Source organism: Temnothorax americanus, unplaced genomic scaffold (genome assembly GCF_048541705.1).
Source record: "Temnothorax americanus isolate GAGA-0224 unplaced genomic scaffold, ASM4854170v1 Scaffold13, whole genome shotgun sequence".
NCBI lineage: Eukaryota > Metazoa > Arthropoda > Insecta > Hymenoptera > Formicidae > Temnothorax > Temnothorax americanus.
The window spans coordinates 2,455,933-2,482,973 of NW_027509264.1; the positions used below are offsets into that span (position 1 = coordinate 2,455,933).

Sequence of the window (27,041 nt, forward strand, 5' to 3'; positions counted from 1 at the left end):
CCGTAACAACGCTCGTGGAATCACATTTCATCCTTGTTTATTCGTCAAATGTTAAACAAGGACGAAATGAGCGATAAGGATGAAATGTTTTCAAGAGCGTTTGAAGCGCCAAGTGGATCGCGCGCACCCTATATATGTATTGTCAACAACAAGTGACGCGAATTATACTACATTTAAATTTCGCGCCTTCCCGACGGAAAGAATTCCCCATGGAATTCTCGAGAGACCGAGCTAGCCTAGGGAATTTTTCCGCTCCCGGTTGGCGAGTCTCACGCCCGAGCCGCCATCGATTCCAGCAGCGAGCACTGGCTTGGAAAGTTCGCGAAGGAGGGCACCAGTTATATAGCCGCCAGCCGCCGACGTCAGCCGACGTCGGCCGGTGTTACCTACTCAAAAGAACGTCTCCCGTCAAGATACTGACCGGCGCCACCATTGTCGCCGTCGTCGCGTCGTTCGCCGGTAAACTTCACGGTCACGGTACCCTCGCACTCGCATCGGGTTCAGTAAGTTCAGTTTCGTCCAGTTTCGTCATTCAAAGGCAGTAGGCACATCCGAGGACGCACATAAACGTCCGCACTGTCACGCGAAATAAAGGACGACAGTCGAACGTTGAGGTGGGTGTCCCAGGTCGATCTGTCATTTTTTTCGCCCTCTGATGATGATCGTCCGGTCGTCCGGTCGATCGATCGGTCGGTCGGTCGGTCGGTCGGTCGACCGACCGATGGATAAAACAATGTCGTTGGTCATCGCGCGTTTACGCCGATCGTGCTTTTTACACGCTTCCTTTTTCACCGGCTCCCTGTCGTTCGTCGCGCCTGTCGGAAGTTAGTAAAAAGGTGTCGAAAGAGAGGTCAGCCGCGCGAAAACAACGCTGTGACGACGTTGAAACGGAGCGGGTTGGACTTGTCCGCGCTACGTGTCCGGTGTCCCTCGCCTTCGAACGCACATAGGCGTATCCTCTACAATTGTCTATAATCTGGGGAATTGGGACCGGTGGGCTCACGGTTTTAATTCCCAGCTGATCCTGCTGATCTCTGTTTTGATCATTCGCTCTACTGTGCACCAGATGCACCAAATTCCGATTAAACTTGCTTGACTTGGCTGAAGTAACGCTATTTTGTTAACATGAACAGAACTGTTAATTTTTTTTTTCAAATTATTGCAGAAGATATTATCGGACTGCCCAATATCTCTAGCCCACTTTCGGGCTAAATCTTGGTAGCCTAATGATAATTTTTCTGTGTGAATTTTGTATACTTTTTCCAACTCTGTAAACTGCACGCCGTTTGTTTTCCGGTGGAATACTATACAGCTTTCTGTTGGAATAGTAAATCCACATATTTAAATCGATAATCGATTTCATTTTTGATGCTAATAAGCATTCTTTTTTAAGTCATTACAAAGAATTTATCGCGAAAAATATCACCCCGGCCTGTTAATTTTTCATTTAACATACGAAAAGAAAAGAAGAATTGGAGATAACGAATTATACTGCAGTTAAGAATTTTGCTTCGGGCAATTAATCGGAGTTTGGCAAAAGCCGCCGCTGTAGGTGAAGTTTATACGACGATAAAGAGACAATAGGAACATCTCGAATGATAAAATACCGAATTTAATGTCATCGTATTTTTAGCCGAAGTGTACACGTTAAATTTTATCGGTCAAAGCGCTCGTATTAGATATATTTTTACGCTTCGATATCGAGAGACACGGTACCGCCAAATATATTTTTAAAATATAGGGATCCTTGAATGACACGATATACCTGAATTGCACGGAGCCTCGAACAGTACGGTAAAAAGTTATGACAACCCTGCTTTTTAAGTTTTTTTTTTTTTTTTAATAATCCAACAAAATTTTATACATGGATATGGAGTCTCGAATTGCACGATTTTCAATATAATCGTGTTATTCGAGGGTTATATATATATATATATATATATATATATATATATATATATAGGATAAAAGGATTGCCGTACATAAATATACATTTTATATATATATATAGCGCTAATAGAATATGACGTGTCAAGTTCGCCGTGCGTTGACTCGCGGTTCGTTTTCCCGTACCTATCTCACGGAAAAACTGACCTCGTCCGCGGCAAGTAACCGCGTGCGATTTCGAAATCTACCCGCGGCCCGGGCCGAGAACTTGATCGCGATTCAATTTGATGGCGAGGCGCCGAGCGCGCGGAAGGGATAAGTATGTATATAGTAAAATAGAAGAAGCCGCACCGCGCGAAAAGGTACGCCAGTGCCTAAGTGCGAATCGATCTGCCGCGCGCTTTTTTCTTTCGTCGATGCCGTCACTCCGGTGGTGTCACGTGTTGCGTTGCGAGCGGGCCGCGTGAAAGAATCGTCGGCGACATTATCCGCGAATGGATAAATTCGCGCGTACGTTCACCGAATTAATTCCGTTCGCAGCCTCGACCTTCCTCGGCCTTTTACTCGTGGAGAACGGATCCTATTTTCTCTCGACTGCGCTTTCTTTCGCTTTGAAAGTGGTAAGTCCGCAACGCGAGCCTCAAAAGTCAGAAAAGAAAGGAATAACTGTCGTTGAATAAGAAAGAGAGCGTATTTCGAAGAGACAGATTTGAACAATTTCCCGGCTATCTGCTATTTCCGATCTCGATTACGAAAGATCTGTGGATTTAACCGACTCCAAGAAAATGTAATGCGCCCACACATTCGCGGTTCCGAAGTAGCTGGCCGAACACGTGGTGCGCTGCTTCGATTTTACGTAACGAGGTAGCCCCAGCCAGCGTCTCGTGACAAACGGAGCACGTGGACCTTCGAATTCCGTGAACCCATTCGTGAACGACGCGAGAAACGTTTCGTCATCTGTTTTTGTTGTCGCACTTGAACAGTTAGACTTTCGCTGCATTCAGATATTTTACTGTCAACGACTGTCGGTACTAAAAATCTACAGTATACGTAATATATAAAAAAATATAGATTTTCAGTACTGACAGTGAATATCGGAATGCAGCCTTTATGTATTTTCTGTGACGTCGATGTTTATAATTTATTCAAAATAAAAAAAACCAATAGCCAATTTTTACTCAACATGTATTTTTCAATATACTTTATTCTTTCTTCTTTTCTTCGACGAAGCTCGAAATTACTTAAAAAAGTCTGCGTTCGTAGAGAAAAAAAACTGCAAGTTTATTTTTACCTATTTTCAACATGTACTTTCTAATGCAAGTTTATATTTTTGCATTTGCAATTAATTTAAGTTAGAAATAACTATTAATTTTTATATACTCTATAAAATGCATTTTTCAATGCATCTTATTCTCCTGCCTTTTTTTTCTTTTTTTTTTAATCGACAATGTTCGTTAATTTTGCATATACAGAGTTGGAGCCCTGTTATCGTTTATCGTAAGGATGGTGAGGTAAGAAATTTCGAATTGGTTACCAACCATCCCCCAATCGGCAACAAAGCATTGCATTGATTAAAAATTCTTAACATATGCTCCGGATTTTCAAAACTGTAAAGACGCTGATGGCACTCTTCGCACATAGCACGTGGCAAAGCTATATAGTGATTACTTCTTTACCTTGGCACATATATCCGTTTCTTATGTGTCTTCGATAATGTTCCCTCCGACGAACATCGATCGGAAATTGCCTGTCTTCAAAGAGAACGCGTGATTGAAACCGGCAATCGAACAGCGATGAATAATAAATCAACGAATCGAGAGAATAATTCAACGAGAAAGCAGGCAAATAATGATGCAAAACCATAAATTTTATTTTCCAAGGAGATCAAAGGAAATTCGATTCAATTCAAACTTGGCGACATTAATTCTTCCTCAGCTTCTTGCATGCCTCGTCTTCGAAGATACTTTCGGTTTTTCGTAATCAGATCGGAAATCGCGCGCTTCGACAGTTACGCGTGATTCACATTTTAACGCTACGAGATGTTCAACGTGCTGTGGACGCTTTAGACGCTTTATCGTGGTTGAGAGGTCACATTGATTCTATTGTGCATTCCAACGTCCAACGTTTATCTGCGAAATAGATTTATTCAATAGATCAGCAGGCACATCCGGGACGTTATCGAACAGACGCGTAATGAACTTATTTGCAAGACATAAAAGTTGAAAACGGATAAAAGAAGATATATAGCGTTATGTAAAAATACAGATTAGATAATCGTCGAGAGCCGGAGGTTCCGAAAGAGAATTGATGTTGAATCGACGCATTATAATCCGAGCGAAATACCTTAATCGCTGCGATACACGGCGTGGTGTTGATTAGCTCCAATTAGCGCGCCGCGCGCTATCGTCGCTTTATGATTTTAATTATATTTCAGATCCTGACAAAAAAGACAAAAACAAACAACGGATTCGATCTTTTCAATCGCGATATCTACGATAATATAAACATGATCGATTATTTTTACAACCTCTATCTTTACGATTTTCATTGATATTTTTATGAATTATGAAAAAGATCGCGAGAGCATTAACCGTCTTAAATTAATTAGTCTTAATTGCGTATAAATAATAGAAAGATTTATTTTATTTAAATAATTCACTTTTTTGTTTTAATATCTCTCATATTTTCATATAGTTTTCTTTCAAGCGTCACTTTAGATTCTCCCGTCACTTGTGCTAAAATTCAGAATAGAATTAGAAAATCATATCGACTTTTATTTATAATTTTATGTGCCGCGTGACGTCACGAAAAACATCAAAGAATCGAATAAATACACAGACATAAAATATTTATATATTAAGGTATTTACATCAAAATACAATAAAGAATTGTAAACAAAATTTTATCCCGAAATCTTACGCAAATTTATACAACTAAAACGAGCTTTAAACGGTACGAATTTCGGAAAAACTGGAAAAATTCGATCGTTATAATAAATATTGTAGTCTCGCGTTCTATCAAAAGAGTGGAACAACACTCAACTATTTGAATAGTTTTAAAATGCATCGAGCAGTTTAAATAAAAACTGCACGCGGATGAAATGCCTCCAGAATCGCCTATCGACGGATAACCCGGCGTATACGTGCAGCTTCCGACGAGAAGCGAATACGCTGATATGCATGCGTGCACGCGTGTGTTTATACATATGTGTGTATTTAAGTACTCCATTTCTTTTATCTTCCGTTATGAATGTCGCGCAATATCCGAGTACTTCATTTGTTGACGCATACTTATTTGCTTTAGATTGCTTTCGCACACCGTGCCGCGTGTCGTTGTGCGAAATGTCGACGAAAATTCGCGAAGGTCTTACGTTTTGCTTAATACATTTGCAAATCCAAGTTACATATATATGAAATAAATTATTTGAAACCCGCGAGTATATACATATATCGGTGATCTTGAACATAAAAATAAGAGCTCGACATTATTCTTTATCGCGTCGCTTCCAGGACGAGAGAAAAATCACGTTTCTTCAAGTTGTTGGTAGTTTCTCACATAACCCGTTCGCGCGTCATTAATCCACCCGATGGTGTAAATATCTTTTATTTCCGCGTAGGTTAAAACGCGCGCACCACGTGCGCGACGCGTGCCAATTTTCCGCGTGTCGCCTCGACAATGACGAAGACGACGACGATGGTGACACGCGCTCGCAACGTGACGATAACATTTTTTTAAAGATGTATTTGCATCACGGCTTTCGGCTAGACGCGCTTTAGCGAGCCGCGAATGACTCATCGCAAATCTTCTGCGGGTTCAATCACGAAAAGCAGCGATCGAGCCTCCGATAACACTGTACAACAACAAAAAAAGCACGAGAACGAACCTTGCGGCATTCGATAGTTTTTGGGACGCAGAAAACGATCCCGTTTGCCAAATTGCTCTGTCACGTCACAATTTTGAGATATTTGCGGTTAAAGTTGCAAAAATGGACTATTTTAGTGTATTTCGGCATATTATAACTACGATATGTGACGTATCGGAGAAGTTTAATCGCAATCAAAATTAAGTATGTTGTTAGGACTTTCAGCCCTTAAAAGGAATTTTTTGTGTCGCTTATGGTTGAAAAGATATTGATGATTAGCGTAGAGCAAGGTTCGTTCTTGTGCTTGTTGTACAGTGTAATTCTCGCGATTATAACCACTCTGATTTCCACATCTCGTTAACGGTATTTACTCGGAAAAATGTAACGTCATTTTTTCACTTTAATTACAATCCTGAAATCTTCGAAGGCTATTCGAAGAGTCGTTTTCATCCATCCTGAGATGTGTTAATCCTTAACTAGTGAAACGACAGTCGACACTATTGCGGCGCTTACGCTTCGCGATCTTTTCGAGGCGGTTATCGATAAGACCCGCGCGCTAGTCACTTATCTAGGTTCAACGAAAAGAGAGAAATATCACTATCTTATCTTGTGTTGTATAAAGAACATCGAACAATCGGCGGTAATTTATAAGCACAATTGTTTGCACGCTAAACAGAAAAATACTTGTTTGCTTCGCCAGTTCCGCGTCAGAAAATAGCGCCCTTACCGGTCACGAGTCAAGCTGATCGCGGTAGAACGAACGAATCGTCGACGATCCGCTAAAATTGCGTCACAACGCGGATGTCGCGCGCACGAGACAGAATTAAGGCTCGTTCGTTCGCAAGGTGAAGAGCGCGACCGTGGGCGATCAGCTATTCGCGGTCAGTGATCGATCATGCATCCAGGAGCGCGCTTCGCGCGATCGTCTGCGTCGCCGAGATCCGGAGGTACCGGTTCCCCGAAATCGCGACTCGGAGCGGGCGTTCCCCGATATCTCGGCGGTATCACGGAACGGGGTGCCGGGGGAGGGGTGTCACCCCGGTGTGTTTACATGTCATCCGACGGTGATGGGAGCGGCATACACAACGCCGTGGCATCTCGATCGCGGAGAGCGTATAATTGTGTTCGATCGCGCAATGACGACGGCAACGACGGCGACGGCGGTCGAGAGGGTCGCGCGCGCGGGTGGTGGTTGAAAGGTCGCGGCCTCCGTCATTGATATGGTTATAGGGAGCGCACTTTGGACCAAACGGTCGCGCCGACTTAAGAGGGATAAAGCGCGACGGCGTTAGTCGAGATCGGTTTAGTGTCGTCCCGGCCGCGCAACGCGACGCATCGGCGCAACCCGATCTTACCCGCTTTCGCGCTTGATTTTTTTTCTCTAAATTTTCCCCCCTTCGCTTTTCTCTCTCTTTCTGCTGCCGAGCCCGCGATCTGTATAAACCGGCGAGGGATAGAACGCCGATGAATCATGGACTCCAGTCAAGAGCGACAGTAAACCGCGCAACACGTTTCGCGCACGAGGGCCGATTTCTATCAGAGGAAAAAAAGAGAGACAGAGAGAGAGAGAGAGAGAGAAAGAATAAAAGAGCCGTATCTTTTCCGCTACTGTATACGCGTTAAACGCACGTGACACGCGACATTTCACGTGGGCAAGGACGACCGTGTCGACCACGGCCGCCAAACGCGATTTCGCCACGCGCTTCCCACCTTCACGCTCCCGCGTGAACCTGCCACGTTCCCATACCGACTACGCCATCATGTGGTCCACAGAACCGGGCAGCTTCACCTCCAACGGAAGCATGATCGTCGTGAGCAACAGGTTGCCGTTTGTGCTGAAGAGGAACGAGCTGAGCGGCCAGTTGGAGCGCAAAGCCAGGTGAGTGTTGCACTCTCTTTCCTCTTTCTGGCGAAGGAACAAAATAGGAGGATACCGTGCGGATGACAGCGTCGCGTGCGACGAGGAGAGAGAGAGAGAGAGAGGGGTCTCAGCTGTCATTCCGCATTTCACGTTTGTCGCGAGTCCTCGCGCCTCGTGCGACATGATTACATGCGTTATGCGGCGATCGCGTAATATGTTCTTTAAACAAATCTTATCTTCTTTTTTTGCATTTCGCTCGATATATAAATGACTGAAACTTTGCGGCGTCGCGCACGCTAATCGCACGGTACCTACCTGCTGTTATTATACTGCTGATGTAAAAAATTTTTATTTACATCAAGGCTCTGGAGGACGTGTCTCACACGTTTCCGTATGTGTCGCATTTTCTTTTATGTTAACCAAATGGACTGTTGTAGTTGTTGCTCGAGCGATTTCTTATCCCTTAAATATGCAATTTTTCGTAGCATTCTATATGCCTTTTTTAAATAAATAAGGACTGCAAATTCTTCTTTACCAATTTGAACCCTCCCAAGGGAGAACAGAAAGGCCAGAGAAGGTCCTTTAAACGTGCAAAGTCGTGCGTTTTCAGTTTGAACTTCATACGAGAGAGTATACGATCAATCGTTTTGCATATATGCAAAACTGTGCACTTAAGGGTTAAGATCGTAATGTCAGTTGCAATATTCAAAGCTTAAATTTCAACACTCGCGTCACCTTGCATTCCGTTTTTCACATCATATTTATTTAATTGAAAAACTGTGGCTCGCGAGGTAACGAATGCGACAAGTTACTTGCGATTATGTGTCTTCGGAGTTACATCACTCGCCGCTGTCATTATCTCTATACATAGGATACCGCCAGACAGTGTTATATAACAGACTATCGAGATACTACTGTAGCAAAACAATGATTGCACGTATCTTATTATATACACCGACTCGTTCTAGACTGTACTTAACCCGACGTTATTAAAGTAAAAATATGTACCAAGATGAAGTTTATTAAAAAAGTTTAAGCCGTAACGAATTTTTATAATATTTAGAAATCAAGTTTGATTCTTAAATTAAAAATTTGTAATCGATAAAATTTACCGATAAAAAACCCGTCTTGGTAACGTCGCGTTGAAATGTGAAAAATCGTAAGAATCCACGCGTTTCTGAGTGCAAGTTTCATTTTGGAGGTGGAAGGAGAGATATGTGTGGCGAACGTGCACATGTCACAAACAGAAGGAGCGATTATTTCAATAAAAGACGCGTCGTATCAGAAAATAAACATACGGCGTACATACAGTCAGCGCAGATCGGTGATGCGGGAGCGACAAAAATGTGAATAACAAAGTTCAACTTGAAACTTTCATATTTGGAGAACGCGATAGAATCTCTGTTCGACAAGACTTCTCGCTCGACAAATATGTTGACAAGACGATCTAGCACGTGGTATAGACGCTATTTGCGGCGATCGAGAAAATGCGCGCCGCAAAATCTGCCTGGAGAGAGCGATTGGAGATCGCCCCACGCGCGGGGCGATTAATTGAATCGAAGTAAATAAAATAAAAAGAATATATCGACTTGTGGCGGGGTGAGCGTGCGCAACATAGTCCTCTCGTAATCACATTCAAAATAACTTTTTTCGACGAGCGTAATCTAATCGCAAGTATACAAATGGTACCACTCTTATACTCTTACAAAATGTCACGCATCAGGATTTTTGTGCCGGATGGGGTTGGATTAGTGCGAATTCTTACGATCGTCTTCTGCTCGTATCATCGACGTCATCACCAAATTCATACAGTGAATAATCGTTAGTGATACAAATGCAATCGACGTGCGTGAAAGAAGATTCTTTGAAACCGATCTCCATAAATCCGAGTGTACGCTCCACTTATATATCTATCCAATTAAGTCGTGCATTCTTTATCTTGTGAAGGGAAGTTTCTAATTCATTTGAATATATATATATATATATGTAAATTTTTTTTATTCCAGACATTTATATATTACACATCCAATTAAATCTGCGTCCGTTGTTCATAATTCAAGTTTTTTTAATTTAGAAAACACATTTTTATATACAAGTCCTCGGCTATCTCGCGGATGACACGTCGGTCATTATTTCCGGTATATTCTTCAGGGCCAGCACATAATTACGCGATCGAGTCTTACGAAACCATAATGAAGTTTTCTTGGCACGGAAAAGTATAGGTATCGGGCTAACAAAGCGTGAATCACCTGTATCGTCGTATACGTGTCGCCCGCGATTGGCGATTACCGCACATTTACCGCGCATTTACCGCAATATTCTCAAAGTGGCCGATAAGCGGTCGCGTACGCCACCTGCGTTACATGAGTCATAATCGTCGCACGTGTCTACCGCGTGTCTGTGCCGGTCGCATACGCGCGTGTTTCGTGCTCTTGCTCTTACATCCGCCCACGCGATCCCGTTGCAGCTCGCGATGCTCGTATACCTGACGGTAGGTATACCTGCGATGAGCGACTCGCGCCGAATCGTGGAAAAATACTAACGCGAATGCAGTCGCTCCTGGTTACCGTTAGGTACTTGGCCGATAATTTTCAATGCCAAATGTATCAATGCGTTCAATCATGCCGGATCTGTTTATCGCACACGCACGTTGAATCGTTCGTGCCATGTGTGACGGGTTATAACGTTAATATAAATTTATCTCCTTTTTTCGTTACATCACCGGATATTGTTGCGCCGAATCGGTAATGCTACAATGTAGCGGGATTAATGCCAAGTTATCGAGGATTAATTCGAACGAAAGCGAATCACGATAAAACACATTTAAGACGGCGCTATCGCGACATGTTATGTCCGACTTGATAATTCTCAAAATCTCCGTCTCATGATGTCTTTAAAATAGATCATACGAGTTGCACACAGGTCGACGCTAATTTCAACGTCATAGAAGTGTCACATAAAAGGTCGAACAAACAGTAATTATAGCACTGTTAGATAAAATATATTGATCGTAACGGGGAACAGCGGCGACATAAATCGTAAACATTCGTTCGTTTCCATTTATGCCGAAGGATTTACGACTCGATATGTCGATTATTTAATAATTATATTAACACAAGGAAACTCGACTTAACTCGACTCCTTTTTCTACCTGACGTTTAAAGCAGGTAATCGCGTAAAATACAACATAGTTCACGGGGTGTCCCGGATTTCTGTAACGTCTCCCTTCATCTGCGTATTCTCTTTTGATCAATTTGACGCCGAGAAGAAAAATATAAATTGTGCATAATATTAGTGAACAAAATCCGTCTGAAAGTAGGCACGCATTGACTAATTAGCGAATTGTATCGTAAAAGCAGCGCGATAACCCAAATTAATTACGACCGTAGTGCGACTTCCGGAATGAATGTTACGATGTCGTCACGCGTTTACGCGCGATCGACGTACGTTAGGAAATCTCTCGGCTGATCACGGACAAAGCGAGCACAACCGACCGATGCATTACGTAAACAAGTTGGTCATTATACTCAATGTCGCGGCTTGAACGTGCCCGCGCTAAATGTATAATTAATTAATTAATTACGACAAACGCGTTCTCCGGCGAAACGACTCTCGAGAGTGTCGATCAATATACGATGTATCGTAAACTCATTCGCTCTCTCACAATACTTTTACACGCAAGAAATGCGTTTCTTTAATTTATACATGATTAATTAAAAGCGTAATTAGGCCGCAAAAGTGACGAGAATACAGTAGGCGTAACATCGACCTTTAAAACGTCAATTCTCGCCAGCAAGATTCTTTCTCGGCGCTCCGAGGTATTTGCGTTAAAAATAAAATTGTTTGAGACTGGATGCTGGATGTGTTAAACGAGCAACACCATCGACCATCGACCATCGACTTTGTCAGAGTCGAGGCACGTTCCGATAGTAACCTGCTTAGACGCGCGCGCACGCGCGTTTCCTACTTATTTACATTCTTTTTTATTACCTATTCTTCCCATCCTATCTCGGTAACAAATAATATTCGAGTTTTCCATCTGTTGCTTTTTTTTTCTAAATTCTCTTATGTATATACGGGATATTTTTGTCGCTCGACGAATTAAAATGGGAAGCAGAATTCCAATAAATGCGCTTGTCATGCATATACATAACACGACTGTCAAATTGTTTGCCACTCTATTAACGTGAACGAATTAAGTATCGGGTATAATTAGAACTCTGTCATCCGAAAGCGGATAGGTATCCGTTAACGCTCTAACGTAATTATTATAATGTTTTCCAAAACACTATTACGTCTGATAGGAAAAGGAAAACATTTTTACCTAAATAAATAATTTTATATAGTAGGTAAAGCATTTAATTATTTTTTTAGAATTACATAACTTATTTAAATATCCTGTATACTCTCTTCTCTCTGATCCTAATTCGCAAAATCTTACAAGAATTATTTTGACAGAAAATATTTCTTCAAATATGAGATTCTCGCTCAATCTTGGTTCACGCGTGTGCCGTTTATTTTTGCTCATCTGTACTTTTTCATTAACTCCTCTCTATCTCTTTTTTTACAGCGCCGGTGGTCTGGTAACCGCGGTAGCACCCGTTGTCATAAGCGGAAATGGAATCTGGGTCGGATGGCCGGGGATGCACATGGAAAACCCGAACGAGCCGATTCCCGAATCCGATCCCAACGATCGCACGCCCACGGCTGGTCTGCTATCGCGAAAGGTGAGCCTCCCTCCGTTAATTACGATAGCAATCGCAGCGCTGATATTTCGTTACGACTACAATTCGTGGCGCCTTACGTAATCGCGGTCTTGTATTCGTAACGTTAACGATCGTTCGTACGCAGTAAACAAAGAAAAACGGAATCGCTCAATCCGCGCGGATCACTATAGAAACCACTTTGATTCTTTTGTATGCAAATTTTCCAAAACAACAACCGATTAAATCGCTAGGAAAATCATAAGTTACTATCGCGTACTTAATGATGTATCTAACTGCCGCAACGCGTGAGAACGCCGGTTTCCCGTTTGTAAATAGGTGCATCGTTCAAACGAGCAAACAGTCCACGACTCACGTATTTAATCAAATTTTCTCGCATTTTCTTAAAGTTAAAGCGCCTTGCGACTTTTTGCCTTTTAAATTGTCATTCAAGATAGATATAAAATAATCGTCAACAATTTAAAAAATTGAAACTTGCAGTTGTTGAGATTTTTCTTCTCGCCCGCCGTGTATAGAGTGGTATTGTTTTTAAATGTTTAAACATTCCGGACTGCGACATCCACGTCTTTCGAATACTTTTACCGAAACGAATTAAATCAAGACGAAACCCGTAACTCAAATGAATCATAATGTGGGCCAAGCGGCACCTTATCATTTTCACCGCTTCAATTACGTGGAGTGTACTAACCTTGGCATTGACAGCGTGCGTATATTGACAACCTCCGGCGCGACAGGGATAAGAGTTCCCCACCTCGACCGACCTGTAATGGCTGTAATATTCCACGTCGTCGAATGTTCCGAATCGAAATGGTCACCTTTCGCGACAAGTAGCGCGTCGGCTTTCCTTTCTTTTATAACAACTAGGACCAGCGGCTATTCGATCGATAATGCCATGCTTTATTTTGCTAATTGTCAGAACAGTTTATCTACGAACTAACGAGTTTGCGAGGAGTTTGCGAGTGGCAGCATCGTTACGAAAATCGCCTTCCTCGATCGAGGAAGAAAATTGATGAAGCAGATCGATCGGAGATGCCCTTTGCCGTTCCCCTCGGCGCCAGAAAGTTCGGCGATAGTTCAAAACAGCTTATTTGTAGACTGTTTTCACGGCGATATCGCGTATTTTCCGGCAAGAGCAACGCGACTTTACTCCCTGATAAACGATCATTTTATTATCTTTCGGCACGTAAAGCATAAAAGCTCTTGTAGTGATTAATGCGCGCATTTCATATTCATAATCGTTATAAATCACTTTGCCGTTGGCGTAGATTGAAGCGCAACACGATGAAACGATGACGTTTTAACAGCTCTGAACAGCTCTTATTGGAAAACTGCCGAAGAGACGTTCAGTGGCCTTTTTTCCTTGACGTAGGAAGAAACGAATGTCGAAGCTTCTCTCTCTCTCTCTCTCTCTCTCTCTCTCTCTCTCTCTCTCTCTCTCTCTCTCTCTCTCTCTCTCTCTCTCTCTCTCTCTCTCCTCTCTCTCTCTCTCTCTCTCTCTCTCTCTCTCTCTCTCTCTCTCTCTCTCTCTCTCTCTCTCTCTCTTCTCTCTTCTCTCTTCTCTCTCTTCTCTCTCCGTCGTTTAGACACCGCCAACGCATTCGGAAAAACGGTGTCGAGAACGTAATAGTATTATTGTACATACGTTCCATGTTTATCTGAACTGGACTAACTGATCTTCGACCTACGATTATTAATTCTTCATCTGCGAGATCAAACTTGGATAAGGTACATTTTTTCTCGCGTATTACGTAACAACTAGCACAATGCCAAGCGCGTCCGTTAAAAATTGTTACTTTTTACATTTTAATTATTATTATTATCGGTCGCCTAACGCGATTTTGCGCGTGAATGAGTTCGAAATGAACTGACAGTGTCACGGATATTTGTGTCACGAGGTCGATCGGTGGGTTATCGGCTGCATGACGGCGTTGCAAGCCTATCGATAAAATGACGACTTCTGGCTAGCTGACTAGCTACGCTGGTGATTAGCGGATTAGCGGATACCACGTATATACACCCACGCGCGGACGTCGCGGCGGATCACGTGAATCGCCGCAAGAGCGCCTTTCAAGATCGCCGATAATGATGTCCAGGCGATAGCCTACGACACCGTTAAACAAAACAGCGGTATGATTAAGTCCGACGCGGACGCAGGCTGCGTGGCGACCGGCACGACGATTATCGTTACGTGAAAATTTTCAACGGCTTACTCAGGCATTGGATTTCTAAAAGGAAAAAAAGAAACGACTGTGTGTGACCCCGGAATGTGTTAATTTCTTGCACAAATCACCCTCCCGATACCGCTCGAGCAATTCAAAATATTCGAAAAATTAAAATTAAAATTAAAGAGAAATTATTTATTTCTAATCAAAATGACAATGATAAAGATAAACAAAAGCTTATATACGTCTTGATAAAAATACAAGGGAAAGGACTTAAAGAATTATTTAAAAAGATTATTCCTTTTCTAGAGTAAAATGCCTTTTTTAGAGAGATACCCTATTTGGAAAGACACCTTATTTATACCGGAATTATTTACACCAGCCGGTGCATGCCTACCTTTTTTGTTCGCTTTTTGAAAATGTAAAGCAATATTTGCCGATTTCCATCGGTACCGCCAGGCCTTTCAACACTTACTAAGAAATTATTTTTTATTTTTTATTTTTACTGTTACATGAAAGTCTTTCCTCTCGCTTCTTTCTGAAACTTACTTTTCCGCCTTACATCGATTTCATCATCGGCGTTTCGGTGGCTGCACATGCATCGTTCTTTGCTCAGCCGCTCTATTTTACCGTCTATCGCTGGTCGTGACGTTTCAATAATATGTTTGCATAACACGACGAGCATGTATAGGAAACAAAGAAGGCAAGAATGAAAAACAATGCTGCAAGGGGGGAAAGCCGACTATCATGTCGTGTCACGTGGAGCACGCTTGCGAGACACGCGATAACGAGCGCAATTAAAGTGTTTTCATTATAATCATTATTTCTCCTAAATGGACCGTCGGGCGAAGCGGAGATGCGAGATACACGTTTTCATAAAATCTGCCTATGCGTCTAAATAACAAAGATAACTTCGTACTGACAAAGATTCGAGATCATCGTGCCGAAATAATCACGCCGCGCAACTGGTATATGCGTCGGTATGCCAATCGGTATATCAGTCGAAACTGGTATACTTTTTATTTGCTGTCTAGTTTCAAAATATATTTTTCCTTGCAAATAATACGATCGAAATATTTCTGAAATTCTCCGCGCAATTATCGGATAATAATATCGCTACTCGTTATCGCGATCTGTCTCTCGGCTGCGAATTTCTCCAATCGGAAGGGAGACCACTTGACACGTGTGCGTGCAACAAATTCGATTGGAGGGACTTCTTGCTGACCGCGTGAAATGCGCTATTACGGCCCCATAATTGCATTTGTAATGCTTTACGCCGATGTTCGTAATTCGGGGCGACAGCGCGCTTTTAACACAGTTCTGACCCCGCGATCCCACAAATTAAAATCGATCGAGGTCATCGCTTGTTTCCACCCGATTTCGCTCGACGATTAAAGAAATCGTCGGTGAATTGATACGTTTTATCGTTCCGCGGTTAAGCAACTCCGACGCGTACGAGACTTTCCTCTCTCTCTCTCTCTCGTTCTCGCTCGAGATAAAACAATGACGATCTCCCAATCCGACCGGACTCATTGTACATACATACATACGCGACGGGGGAAAGAAGCCCCGCCGTCGCTTTCCCTGACCTCTCTTAATTAATATGCCTGTAAAACGGCGATATCCGCATCGAAGAGAAACAACAAACCGACAGTCGCGGTTGGTTGTGTCTATCGCAGAAGTATCAAGCCCCGCGTTATCGCCTGTCAGCGATTGCTCACTTGCGTCAGGCAAGCCGCGCGCCTCTTTGGCGCGCGGCCTGTTTTCACAGTCGCAATTGGAAATAAAGGAGGTAGTGTCGTGGGTAAAATAACAATGGCGTGAGATACTGAGAGGAGGAACCGGTAATCAGATTTTACACACTTTCACACAATCCGATACTTATCGCCCCTGTCCCATTTTTTATTATCAATTTTTCGCGATGCCGCTTCCGTTGAATGATTCTCGCGATACATATCTTACACATATTATACAGTTAGAAGCTTCTAAAAAAAATTTTTTTTTTGTTTGCTATACACAGATATAACTCCATTTTAAATCTTTTATGCAAACGTTTGTTAGAACAATGCAACTAATCCTTATGTCACTTTACAGTGTCCATTAAAACAACGATAACTGATAACACACACGATTCAACTCGAAGTGCTATACAAGATAACTCTTAATTGTATGTCGGTATATCAATATATATGATATATGTGTCTCTGGATAAGTCCACAGTCCCAAATAAAAATAATGATATATAAACTTAAATCGTTTAGTCTTTATTTTTCGAATTATAAATGAGGGGAAACGCTTGAAATGCCCGCCGTAATCATAATTCTGTATATATGACGTTATTGGACATTGTCATTTTAAATGAAATATATAATTATATATTTAACATTAATTATAATTAATAATAATTAATATGTAATAATATTAATAATTGTTATTAATTATTAACAATAACAATAACTTTACATATTTATGTGCCTGCATATGCATACATGGCTGTAGGAGATTACTCACTTCACATGTGGAACATCTAAAAATACAATTACACTTACTGGCAAGTTTGCCAAGGTGCTCCGTCATATTCTGATGCTATCTAATACGCTAATTGCATTGCAATATGCTTCCAACTCGAATTAATCCTCTTGAAATAGTGACAGAAATGCGCATTAAGAGTACGGATGATCGTAAAGAACCGCGACGAAGAATTCCCCTCAGTCTCTCAATCTTAATTTTCTTTTCTTTATTTTCAGGTTGTCGCGGTGCACATTGAACCCGGCGTCTTTGACTCGTATTACAACGGATGCTGCAATGGAACGTTTTGGCCCCTCTTCCATTCTATGCCGGATCGGGCGACCTTCATCGCGGATCATTGGCGCGCGTATTCCATTGTCAATGAAGAGTTCGCCGCGAAGACAGTACGATTTTATGCTTGTGATGATTATCGACCGCGTTTTTATTTGAGAATATCTTTTATTCCAACTGGATCTCATTAATTCACGTCTTCAACGTCATCTCGTAATTCACCTTTAATTCAATATTCCCGTATTCGCCCTTAATTCAATATTTCCGTTTCAGTAAAATGCAAACGTAATAATGTTATAATAATATTTACTGTCCTAATAATGCAAAAAATTTACAATAACTAAGAGCTAAATGTTATAAAAACACATTCAGTATTCCTGACGTAGTAATTAAACGATTTCTCAGTTCTTCCGAATATCAGATGAATACAGATGAATTTGTCTGACGTAGGTTGGCGCCTTGGAACAAATCCACAAGGAACAGGAGAAACAGCAGAACGGCACGCCGTTGGTATGGGTTCACGATTACCACCTTATGTTAGCCGCCAATTGGATCAGACAGGCGGCTGAAGATAAGAATCTCAGACTTAAATTAGGTTTCTTCCTTCACATACCCTTCCCGCCGTGGGACATCTTCAGGTTGTTCCCATGGGCCGACGAGATCCTGCAGGGTATGCTGGGTGAGTGGTTCTTCCTGATATCGCGCGAATTGTTTCTCTTCTTGGACCAATTTCTAACGTGACTCTCTTTGTGTCAACGTTTAGGGTGCGACATGGTGGGTTTCCACATTCAGGATTATTGCCTGAACTTCGTCGATTGCTGCCAGAGGAGTCTCGGCTGCAGAGTGGACCGTAAGAACTTGCTGGTCGAACACGGCGGTAGAACAGTGCGGGTAAGGCCGCTGCCGATCGGTATACCATTCGATAGGTTCGTCTCGTTGGCGGAGACCGCACCGAAAGTCATTACGACGAATCAGAAGATCGTCCTCGGCGTCGATCGGCTCGATTACACGAAGGGCCTCGTTCACAGACTGAAAGCCTTCGAGATGCTGTTGGAGAAACATCCCGAGCATCGCGAACAGGTCATTATCTAATGCACTTATTTGCGAGTTCTTTCCTCGCAAAGTGATTTGCCGATGGTATCAGAGCTGTCGAAACGGTCATATTCAAATCCCGTTTACGTGGCGTATGTTAGGTGACGATGCTTCAAATCGCAGTACCCTCGCGCACTGACGTTCGCGAGTATCAGGAGCTGAAGCTCGAAATGGAACAACTGATCGGCTCCATAAACGGTCGCTTTACAACGCCCAACTGGTCGCCCATACGTTACATTTACGGCTGTGTGAGCCAGGACGAGCTCGCGGCGTTTTACAGGGACGCCGCCGTCGCTCTCGTCACACCGCTCCGGGACGGCATGAATTTGGTCGCCAAAGAGTTCGTTGCCTGTCAGATCAACACACCGCCGGGAGTGTTGATAGTATCGCCATTTGCTGGGGCTGGCGAAATGATGCACGAAGCCTTGATTTGTAATCCTTATGAGATCGACGAGGCCGCGGAGGTGATTCACAGGTACACTGTCCATTTTTGTCGTAACTAGTCGTAACGGAACTAGTCTGCATAGAATAAATTATGTACTATTTGTCGATTCGAGGTTTTATTTTTCCTTGTAATCTAGTTTTAATTAAGATGCGCTTTGCGATACCCGTGAACGAAGTGAAATGATTTAAATCTGCTTTGACAGGGCGCTCACCATGCCTGAGGACGAACGCACGTTGAGAATGAACCACTTACGTCGGCGCGAAAGGATATACGACGTTAATTACTGGATGAAGTCCTTCCTTCAGGTAATGGGATCCCTCGAGGAGACCGATTCCGTGGGCGCTACCGTGATGCAGCCCGTGACCATGGATGATTTCGACGATTACTTGAGCAAGTAAGTATCATATCTGTTAAGAGATGTGCATGACTGGGCCCGACCAGCGCATGCGCATGAACGGGAGATATCCATAGACCATAAGATGTGTGATAATACACAAATATTTACATAAGTAACGAATATCGCGCAATTATTATCTCGCGCGAAGGGAGCACTTCAGGAAAAAGGCTCACTGCATTGATATTTTAGATTTAAGTTAAAATAATATTAAGTGAACCAGCTACGCTTTTGATACTCTTAAGCTGAGCATGAGTTTGGGTACGTCGCAGCGTGATTATATAATTGATTGGCTATGCTTATGACGTCGTCGCCGATGGCGGTAACGATGGTGATTGACGATGCATTCTCTTGCTATGTGAGATGTATTGATCCTAAATACCCTGTCCAAACATCCCCACGATTTGTAAATCGGGAATATACGAGATTGAGAAATCAAAGAACACGCTTTTACGAGATGACGGCGGGCCCACGCGAGCGAATGTTACCTGACTCATGACGAAAGCCGGATAACGATCCAGTGACAACCACATGTTCCCTAGGTACATCGGTAATAATTATAAATTGGCGCTTCTATTGGATTACGACGGTACGCTGGCACCCATCGCCACGCATCCCGACCTGGCGATTCTACCGCTCGAGACGAAGAATGTCCTGCAAAGATTGTCGAACATGTCGGACGTTTACATCGCCATTATATCGGGGAGAAACGTGAACAACGTGAAATCGATGGTCGGGATAGATGGTATCACGTACGCCGGGAATCACGGACTGGAGATCCTGCACCCGGACGGCAGTAAGTTCGTCCATCCCATGCCTGCCGAACTGGAGGAAGAGGTTGGGAGTCTGATGCAAACTCTTCAAGAACAGGTACGCGAGATCCCCATCGATCTTTGTAATATAAATACAGATATAAATATACATAATATCGCTTGCAACTCTTTTCGTTGATGGAAGATGATAGATGATCCATAATGACTATGAAATCGTTAACGGCGCTATCCATTTATTAAATGGATTAAATATTTATCACGCGAAATCATTAAGAGATTCAGATCACACGTTTTCTATATTTATCCTGACAAAATCTACAATGTATTTACGTGTCCCGTCTGCCGTGCTGATAAAGCTTTGCAGGGACGGCGCCTGGGTCGAAAATAAAGGTGCGCTTCTCACGTTCCACTATCGTGAAACTCCGATGGAGGGTCGCCCCAAGATGGTCGATCTAGCTAAAAAACTTATCGAGAAGGCGGGATTCAAGGCCTGTGCCGCTCATTGCGCCATCGAGGCGAGACCGCCGGTCGAATGGAACAAAGGCCGTGCTTCTATCTACATCCTGCGCACGGCATTCGGCCTGGATTGGAGCGAGCGTATCAGGATTATATACGCTGGCGACGATGTCACGGACGAAGACGCGATGAAGGTACGAAGTCGATCGATTCTGCCGCTTCTGTTCGAGCGAGGATATCTTTTAGTCCATCAGAAACGGCATTAGCGTATCTCGGTCATCATGAGAATTTGAATCTATTTCTGTCTAGGCATTGAAAGGTATGGCCGCTACTTTCCGCGTCGCGTCATCGCACATCATTCGCACGTCCGCGGAGAGACGTTTGCCCAGCACGGATTCGGTTCTGACGATGTTGAAATGGGTCGAGAGGCATCTCAGCAGGCGCAAGCCCCGCAACAGCATCGACATCCCGGGAATCCCGTCGCGGTTTCGACGGGGCAGCGGCGGTGTCACGATGGAAATGTCTTACACTCCGCCAAAAACACCCCTCGAATCGTAGGTGATGCTCAAATGTTCCCTCGTTAGCACATCAGGTATATACCCGGCGCCGGGCGCGATATATATCTATCATAGGGTTATAATGTATTCGTAAAGTCAACCAACACAGACGGAGGAGCAAGAGGTAACGAAGGGATCGCTGTGAGCAGGTAAAAGAGTCGAAGATAAGTTAACGAGACCAATGCCTAAACTCCAGTATAGCCGAGTATAGCCGCTGAGGAGACTGTCGCGATCGGAAAGTCCAAAGAAACAAGACGGTTCTTCCTAACTGAGAAGTGTGATAATGATATTGTATCACCAATGGAGTCACCAACACGGAGACTTAATTAACGATAAGAGATACGAAGAATCAAATCGTTACGTTGATTCTCCAGCTTTTAATGTCGATTGATGTATTTAGACCTTAATCCGAAAAAGATATCGAGCTCATACGAAGTACATCGTGATATCGCGATAAATGTTTTCCGCGCGACTAAAACTTCTACTTTGGCTCTAAACACAGAAAGATGTATATATTATATATCTATATTTTCGATGTAAAATGTATTCTTACCGAATTTACAATTGTATCATGTGAAATATGATATACGTATTCTCCATGTTTCTCCATGGAGATATAGCATTTAAACATTTGGGTTTTAGATCCGCGTCGCTCAATGAAAAGATAAACACTCGGCAATGAACATTCGAATTCTGCATATTACATTTATTAGATGTGTTTTACCTCGTTAACAATTTCTATCGATAGTATAGATATGACGAAATGAAAGAACTTGTCTTAGGATAATATTTACGAAGTATGTTTTGTTTTTGAAAATGTTTAATTAATTTATTTGTCTTTCTTCTCTCTCTCTCTCTCTCTCTCTCCCCTCTTTCTCCTCCTCATTTTTTTTAATGACCAACTGCACTACGAATATTACAAATATGAATCGTTAGCTTTCGGACAAGCGTGACACTAAGAACATTAGATTATATCGTTGTTTTGAGAAAAAGACGCATGTATATAATTTCGTATCACATCCTTTGATATTAAAACTCTCCCTAACGAAGCAATCGGAATCGTTCTTCATGTCTAAGAATAGAAATTTAGTTTGCCGTATTGGACTGTCTCTTTATATAATCCAGCAATCGAGTTATCAAGAAATGGAGTGCCAATTTGTATTTCGTATCACGCAATTTGCGGCAAAAATGATATCAACGTAATAGTAAAGAACCCTAACACACTTTCAAGAAATGATAATTCTGCGCTCTGTACGTAAATCCATAGCGAACGCGTAAAACTGTGGAAACGAATGAACGAGAAAAGAGCAAAATCTAAGTAGAGGTTCAAGATAGATTTTACACTTTTTTTTTAAATAGGATAAGAATATGCGATTGTGTAAAAAAAAGAGACGAATTAGGGTTACCGGTACAGTTATACTGGTATAGTTGCTTTGGTTGTGCGTATAATGATTAATGGTAGTAAGTAAGAAACGGCTAAATTAAGATCTATGCCTCCTACGTATCTAAAAGATATGGTGTCGTTGCGCATTTCTCCGTGCCGCCAGATAATACTGACTACTGGTACAAGCTGGCAACGCGTATCCGTCTCTTGTCGCGCGAGCTTATTTCAAACTGAGAAACTTTCCAAAAGTAACTCATTGAGTAAAGTAGCGTCATTAGTTGCACAAAACGCAATTTGTCACGATAGAGAGGCGTCTTTGAAAACGTGACGAAATGTAGCGATTTTAACGGATACAATAAGCAAATATAGAGATAGGTTCGTCCTGGGGTGAAACTGTATGAAATTGTACAAATATTATTTATTAAAAATATATATAAAAATTACCTTGAGCATTTTAGAAGGGGCTATTTCAGATTTTAATGCTATTTTATTCTTGCAGTTTTGTTCTAAAAACGAATTTTTTTTTAAATTCGTCTCCTTAAAGTGTAACGTCGCGTTTTATTTCGCAATTACTTTCCCTTACATAGCTACCCCTTATTTACTTCTTTAATCCGCTTAGCGGTCGGCGCGTTCTTTTCATCTGCCACCTGCGACGCGACTCGGAAGCGAATGTTTGCAAGCTAAATTAAAATACGTTTTATTCATCAATAAGTCAGTGATGTAATTATTGACGCTAGCTGCACATAGAGCAAAAGAGCTTAGCGGTCGGAAGATCAAACGTTGTGTAACACCTAATGAGAGCGATTAGCAATTAAGTATATAATATATATCATATACATATATGTATAATAAATGTCAATTATCGGTATCTCAGAGGCCTCGCGTATTGCGCGAGCGCAGGCCAGATTCTATAATCTCGTACTTTCGCCGCTATTTTTTTTTAGTCAATTATAATAATCGCCGGATAATGAGCGACAGAGGCTGATGATAAGGTGGACGAGGGAGAAGAGAATGAAGCGAGAAACGTAACGGCAATCAATAAGGAAAATATATAAGCACACAGCGAAATGTAAATTACTGTTACGACGTCGAGTCTACATCTATCGGAAATACCATACCGCATAACGTCATTTCCGTTGAAAGTATACGTAGGAGAGAGAAAAATAGAGTATGTCCCTGGTAAAAAAATTTCTTATATTTTCTTAGAAATTTTGTAAAAATTGAGACTTATGAAAATACTTTCAGAAATAATTGGATGAGGAATTTCCGAATATTTTAATATCCGTATATGTATGAAATTTTCTGATAAATTGTACAGATTTCCTCATATTTATTCAAATTTGTAGATATGTTAGCGGGAAAAATCTGAAATATTTTATTATTTTGTCTAAATTTTTTTAAAAATTGCAATTTCTATTTAAAAAATCTAAAAAATTCTGAGAATTCTTGAAAAAAATCTGAAAATTTTTATAGAAATTCTGATATGAAAAATAATACGAAGTAATATGAAAAATTCTGACATTTTTTCACCAGAGGTATGTATATATAACAAGATATGTATAAATATACGCGTACACGCGTACAGATTCCTAACACGTGCCCTTAAAAAGCAAAATTCTACTGCTCCCCGATTTCTTTAAAAAAAAAAGAAAAGAAAAAAAGATAGAGAACAAGATATTCTACGTTTTGTACGAGTACTTAGTTTTTACTTCGTTACCACTGTAGGTGTGTATGAAACGAGAATAAATCGCGCGAGATAGTGCGCGGGTGAACGATTAAAGCTGTTTTGCTCCCGTCATTGTCGAGCCGACTATATACGAAATACACAGCGCAGAAATAAACGATGTTTATAAATCACTCCCGCGCCTTCTTCTTTTTCTTTTTCCACGCCACGCCTACCTAGAGTACCCAGATATCCGCTTTCGACAATCTGAATTGGAGTCGTCGGAGTTTGGAATACAATTTCACTATGTAATTTTACATGTCGCATGACACGAAAATTGCCTGAAGAATCGGAATATATATAAGATATACATATATTAGAGCGCTCACATATATCAAAATATGGCATATAAAATTATAAATAGAGAGTCCAAGACAGAGATAAAATTTTATTTCTAATTGTGACACGAGAAACATATGTTATACGAATACACGCGTTTATAAAATTAATATATATATTTGATCAAATACACTACCTACAAAATTATATTATAGTGTTACTTCAAATCCGATGCGAATTATAGATCATTTAAAGTGGGCTCTTTCAACATTCCAAAAGCGAACACACTAGGTAAATTTAAGCGTTGAAAATATAAATAAATCAAATCATTATTTCAGATCTAAATGAAGCAAATTTAAAGCTATAAAGGTTGTAATAAAAAAAAAAGTATATAAAAGTGCGACTATTTGAATTACGAAAAGTAAGGTCCAATTTTCTGGATGCTCGCTTTAAATTTTTCCGAAACTGAATTTCGTCTATTCACATTTTCGCTTTAATTCATAACGATAACAATCTCAAAACGTATTCTCGAATCTATCGTCTAGGGCTGGGTAAACGTGGATAAATACTATTTTATAGATTAAGCCTTTCTCGAGCGTCGACTGTTTTTCGGGAGAAGCTTAACCGATTGTCTATTAACGAGCTCGTATAACGAGATACGAATTAAAAAAATTTTTTTTCTCCCTCGCAGGAGGTAAAAACAGCCGGAGGTATTATTTCGCGATCGTGTGTTTGCGTGCGATTTGATCGGGAGAAAAACGCCCCGTTTCCCTCCCACTCCCCTTCCCAGGAATTTCATTTCTCTGCTCCGGCAATAAATAACGATAGAACCGCCGGGCCGCGATATCGCCGTTTGTGTATCGCCGTTATTTTTCACGGCGTAACCTCTGATGCTGAGACATATCTCAAGCCAGCGATTAAAAGTGTTTTTTTTATAAACCGATGTCACCGATGCGTGCCCGAGAGCGAAGCGGAGCGGAGCGGGATGGAGCGGAGCGATGCGGCAGTGACGCAACGAACCGTTACGAGCGCGACTGCGGATAATAATAATCGTCACGGGTAGACGGTCGCGGGGGGGGGGGGAACACACGTGGATTTTTGTTATGTATTTTTTTTATTTATTGTTTCCTAATCGATCCAAGCGCAGCTCTGGAACGAAGTGTTAATATCCATTTATACTTTCCATTCTCTATCGAATAATATTGAGATACGTATTGTTTTTAGTTTTTAGTAAAACGTTATACGAATAAAGCGTATAACGTGAATGTCGTCTGTTTTAATAAAAGCTTCAAATACTCGTTTTAAAGTGATTAAAAAGGTCAGCTTTTATATATATATATATATATATATATATATATATATATATTAATCTAATATAAATAATATAGATTCTACGATAGAATTTTATTTATAGTTTTATATGTCATGTATTTTGGTATACGTGAATATTTTAATGTACGTTTGTGTGTGTGTGTGTGTGTGTGTGTGTGAGTGAATACAATATAAAAAATAAATACAAATTGTATACATTTTGATTCTTTTTATATATATTTTTATATTACATAGAAAATAGCATCATATATAATTCTATTCTGAATTCTGTGATGAGAAAATTGTAGAATTGTAGAACATCATAATTCTATATTGCATTATAATTCTATTTTGACATACGTGCGCATTTTATATATTTTATACAAGACATGTTTCCAAAGTTCTGAGAATTCTGCCGCGATAAAAGATACCCTTAAAAAAGCTTAAGAAAAATGGTTTTGCGCTAGGATAAGTATGTTCAGTTAAATAAAAACTACGTTGAAAGATTATACTGCAATGTTAATAAAAATGAACGAAGTAAATGGTTTAGAGAGCACGCTTCCCAAAACTTTAGAAACATCCCTCGTCGTTATGTATTATTCTGATTCTCTTAAATATTTTTTATACAATATACATAAACTTAGAATTATGATCTAAATTTTTATACGAATCATAAATTGTTTAAAATGTGCTTTATACTGTGTATTTTGATACATATCAAAATTTTGTATTTTAATATACAATTTTACATGGTTGCGCGTACCCTGATTCTCTTTAAATATATTTTTCGTATTATACGACACAAAAGTACAAATAGAATTCTATTCTGTATTATGGATCATTTAAAGTGGTCTCGAGACGAACGTGATCCTCTTTTTTCGCGTGTCACGCGGCTATGCGAATTAAGACGTGCGCGAAGGTACAGCTTCAGTGAAGGGTTCCGTTGCGCGCGTAATCGTGGAAGAAGGGTCCTCGATTTCCAGCCCTTTGAGACCGAAATGGGCCCCCGCCCCCCGCTCTTTCGATGACCGTGTGTCGATCTCGAGTTTGGAAACATCCAAATATTTTCATCAGACGGGCCCGTTTTGCGGAGGGTGGACCGCGCCATTTTCGCGGAGGTTTCTTTTCACGAGAAATCGATCAGGGCTACCTTTCACGCCGAGGATCCTCCTCTACGCGAGCGGGATCCTCGGCTAAAGGATCCCGGGCGATTCCCGCAGTCGCTGCATAAAGAGGCGGATTACACGGTGTCCATTTCAAGACGTACAAGGAACTGGTGTTTGCGGTAAGTCTTCCTCTCTTTCTCTTTCCTTCCCTCCCTCTCTCTCTCTC

At 41.4% G+C, this 27,041-nt stretch overlaps 1 protein-coding gene across 4 annotated transcripts; it reads left to right on the top strand.

Annotated features, from left to right (window-relative positions):
* Positions 1-202: 202 nt before the first annotated feature.
* Tps1 (Trehalose-6-phosphate synthase 1) lies at positions 203-24,253 on the top strand. 4 transcript variants are annotated; one of them, XM_077399554.1, is made up of 11 exons: positions 203-459; positions 7,523-7,628; positions 12,181-12,337; positions 17,244-17,408; positions 17,746-17,974; positions 18,059-18,375; positions 18,489-18,862; positions 19,035-19,226; positions 19,769-20,096; positions 20,356-20,649; positions 20,765-24,253. In XM_077399554.1, the coding sequence occupies exons 1-11, from the start codon at positions 210-212 to the stop codon at positions 21,011-21,013; spliced, it is 2,661 nt and encodes an 886-aa protein (XP_077255680.1). In that variant the 5' UTR covers positions 203-209; the 3' UTR covers positions 21,014-24,253. The 4 variants fall into 4 exon arrangements, with proteins under 4 accessions (XP_077255680.1, XP_077255682.1, XP_077255681.1 ...); XM_077399556.1 differs by lacking the exon at positions 203-459 and adding an exon at positions 476-614; XM_077399555.1 differs by lacking the exon at positions 203-459 and adding an exon at positions 6,630-6,696.
* Positions 24,254-27,041: the final 2,788 nt, after the last annotated feature.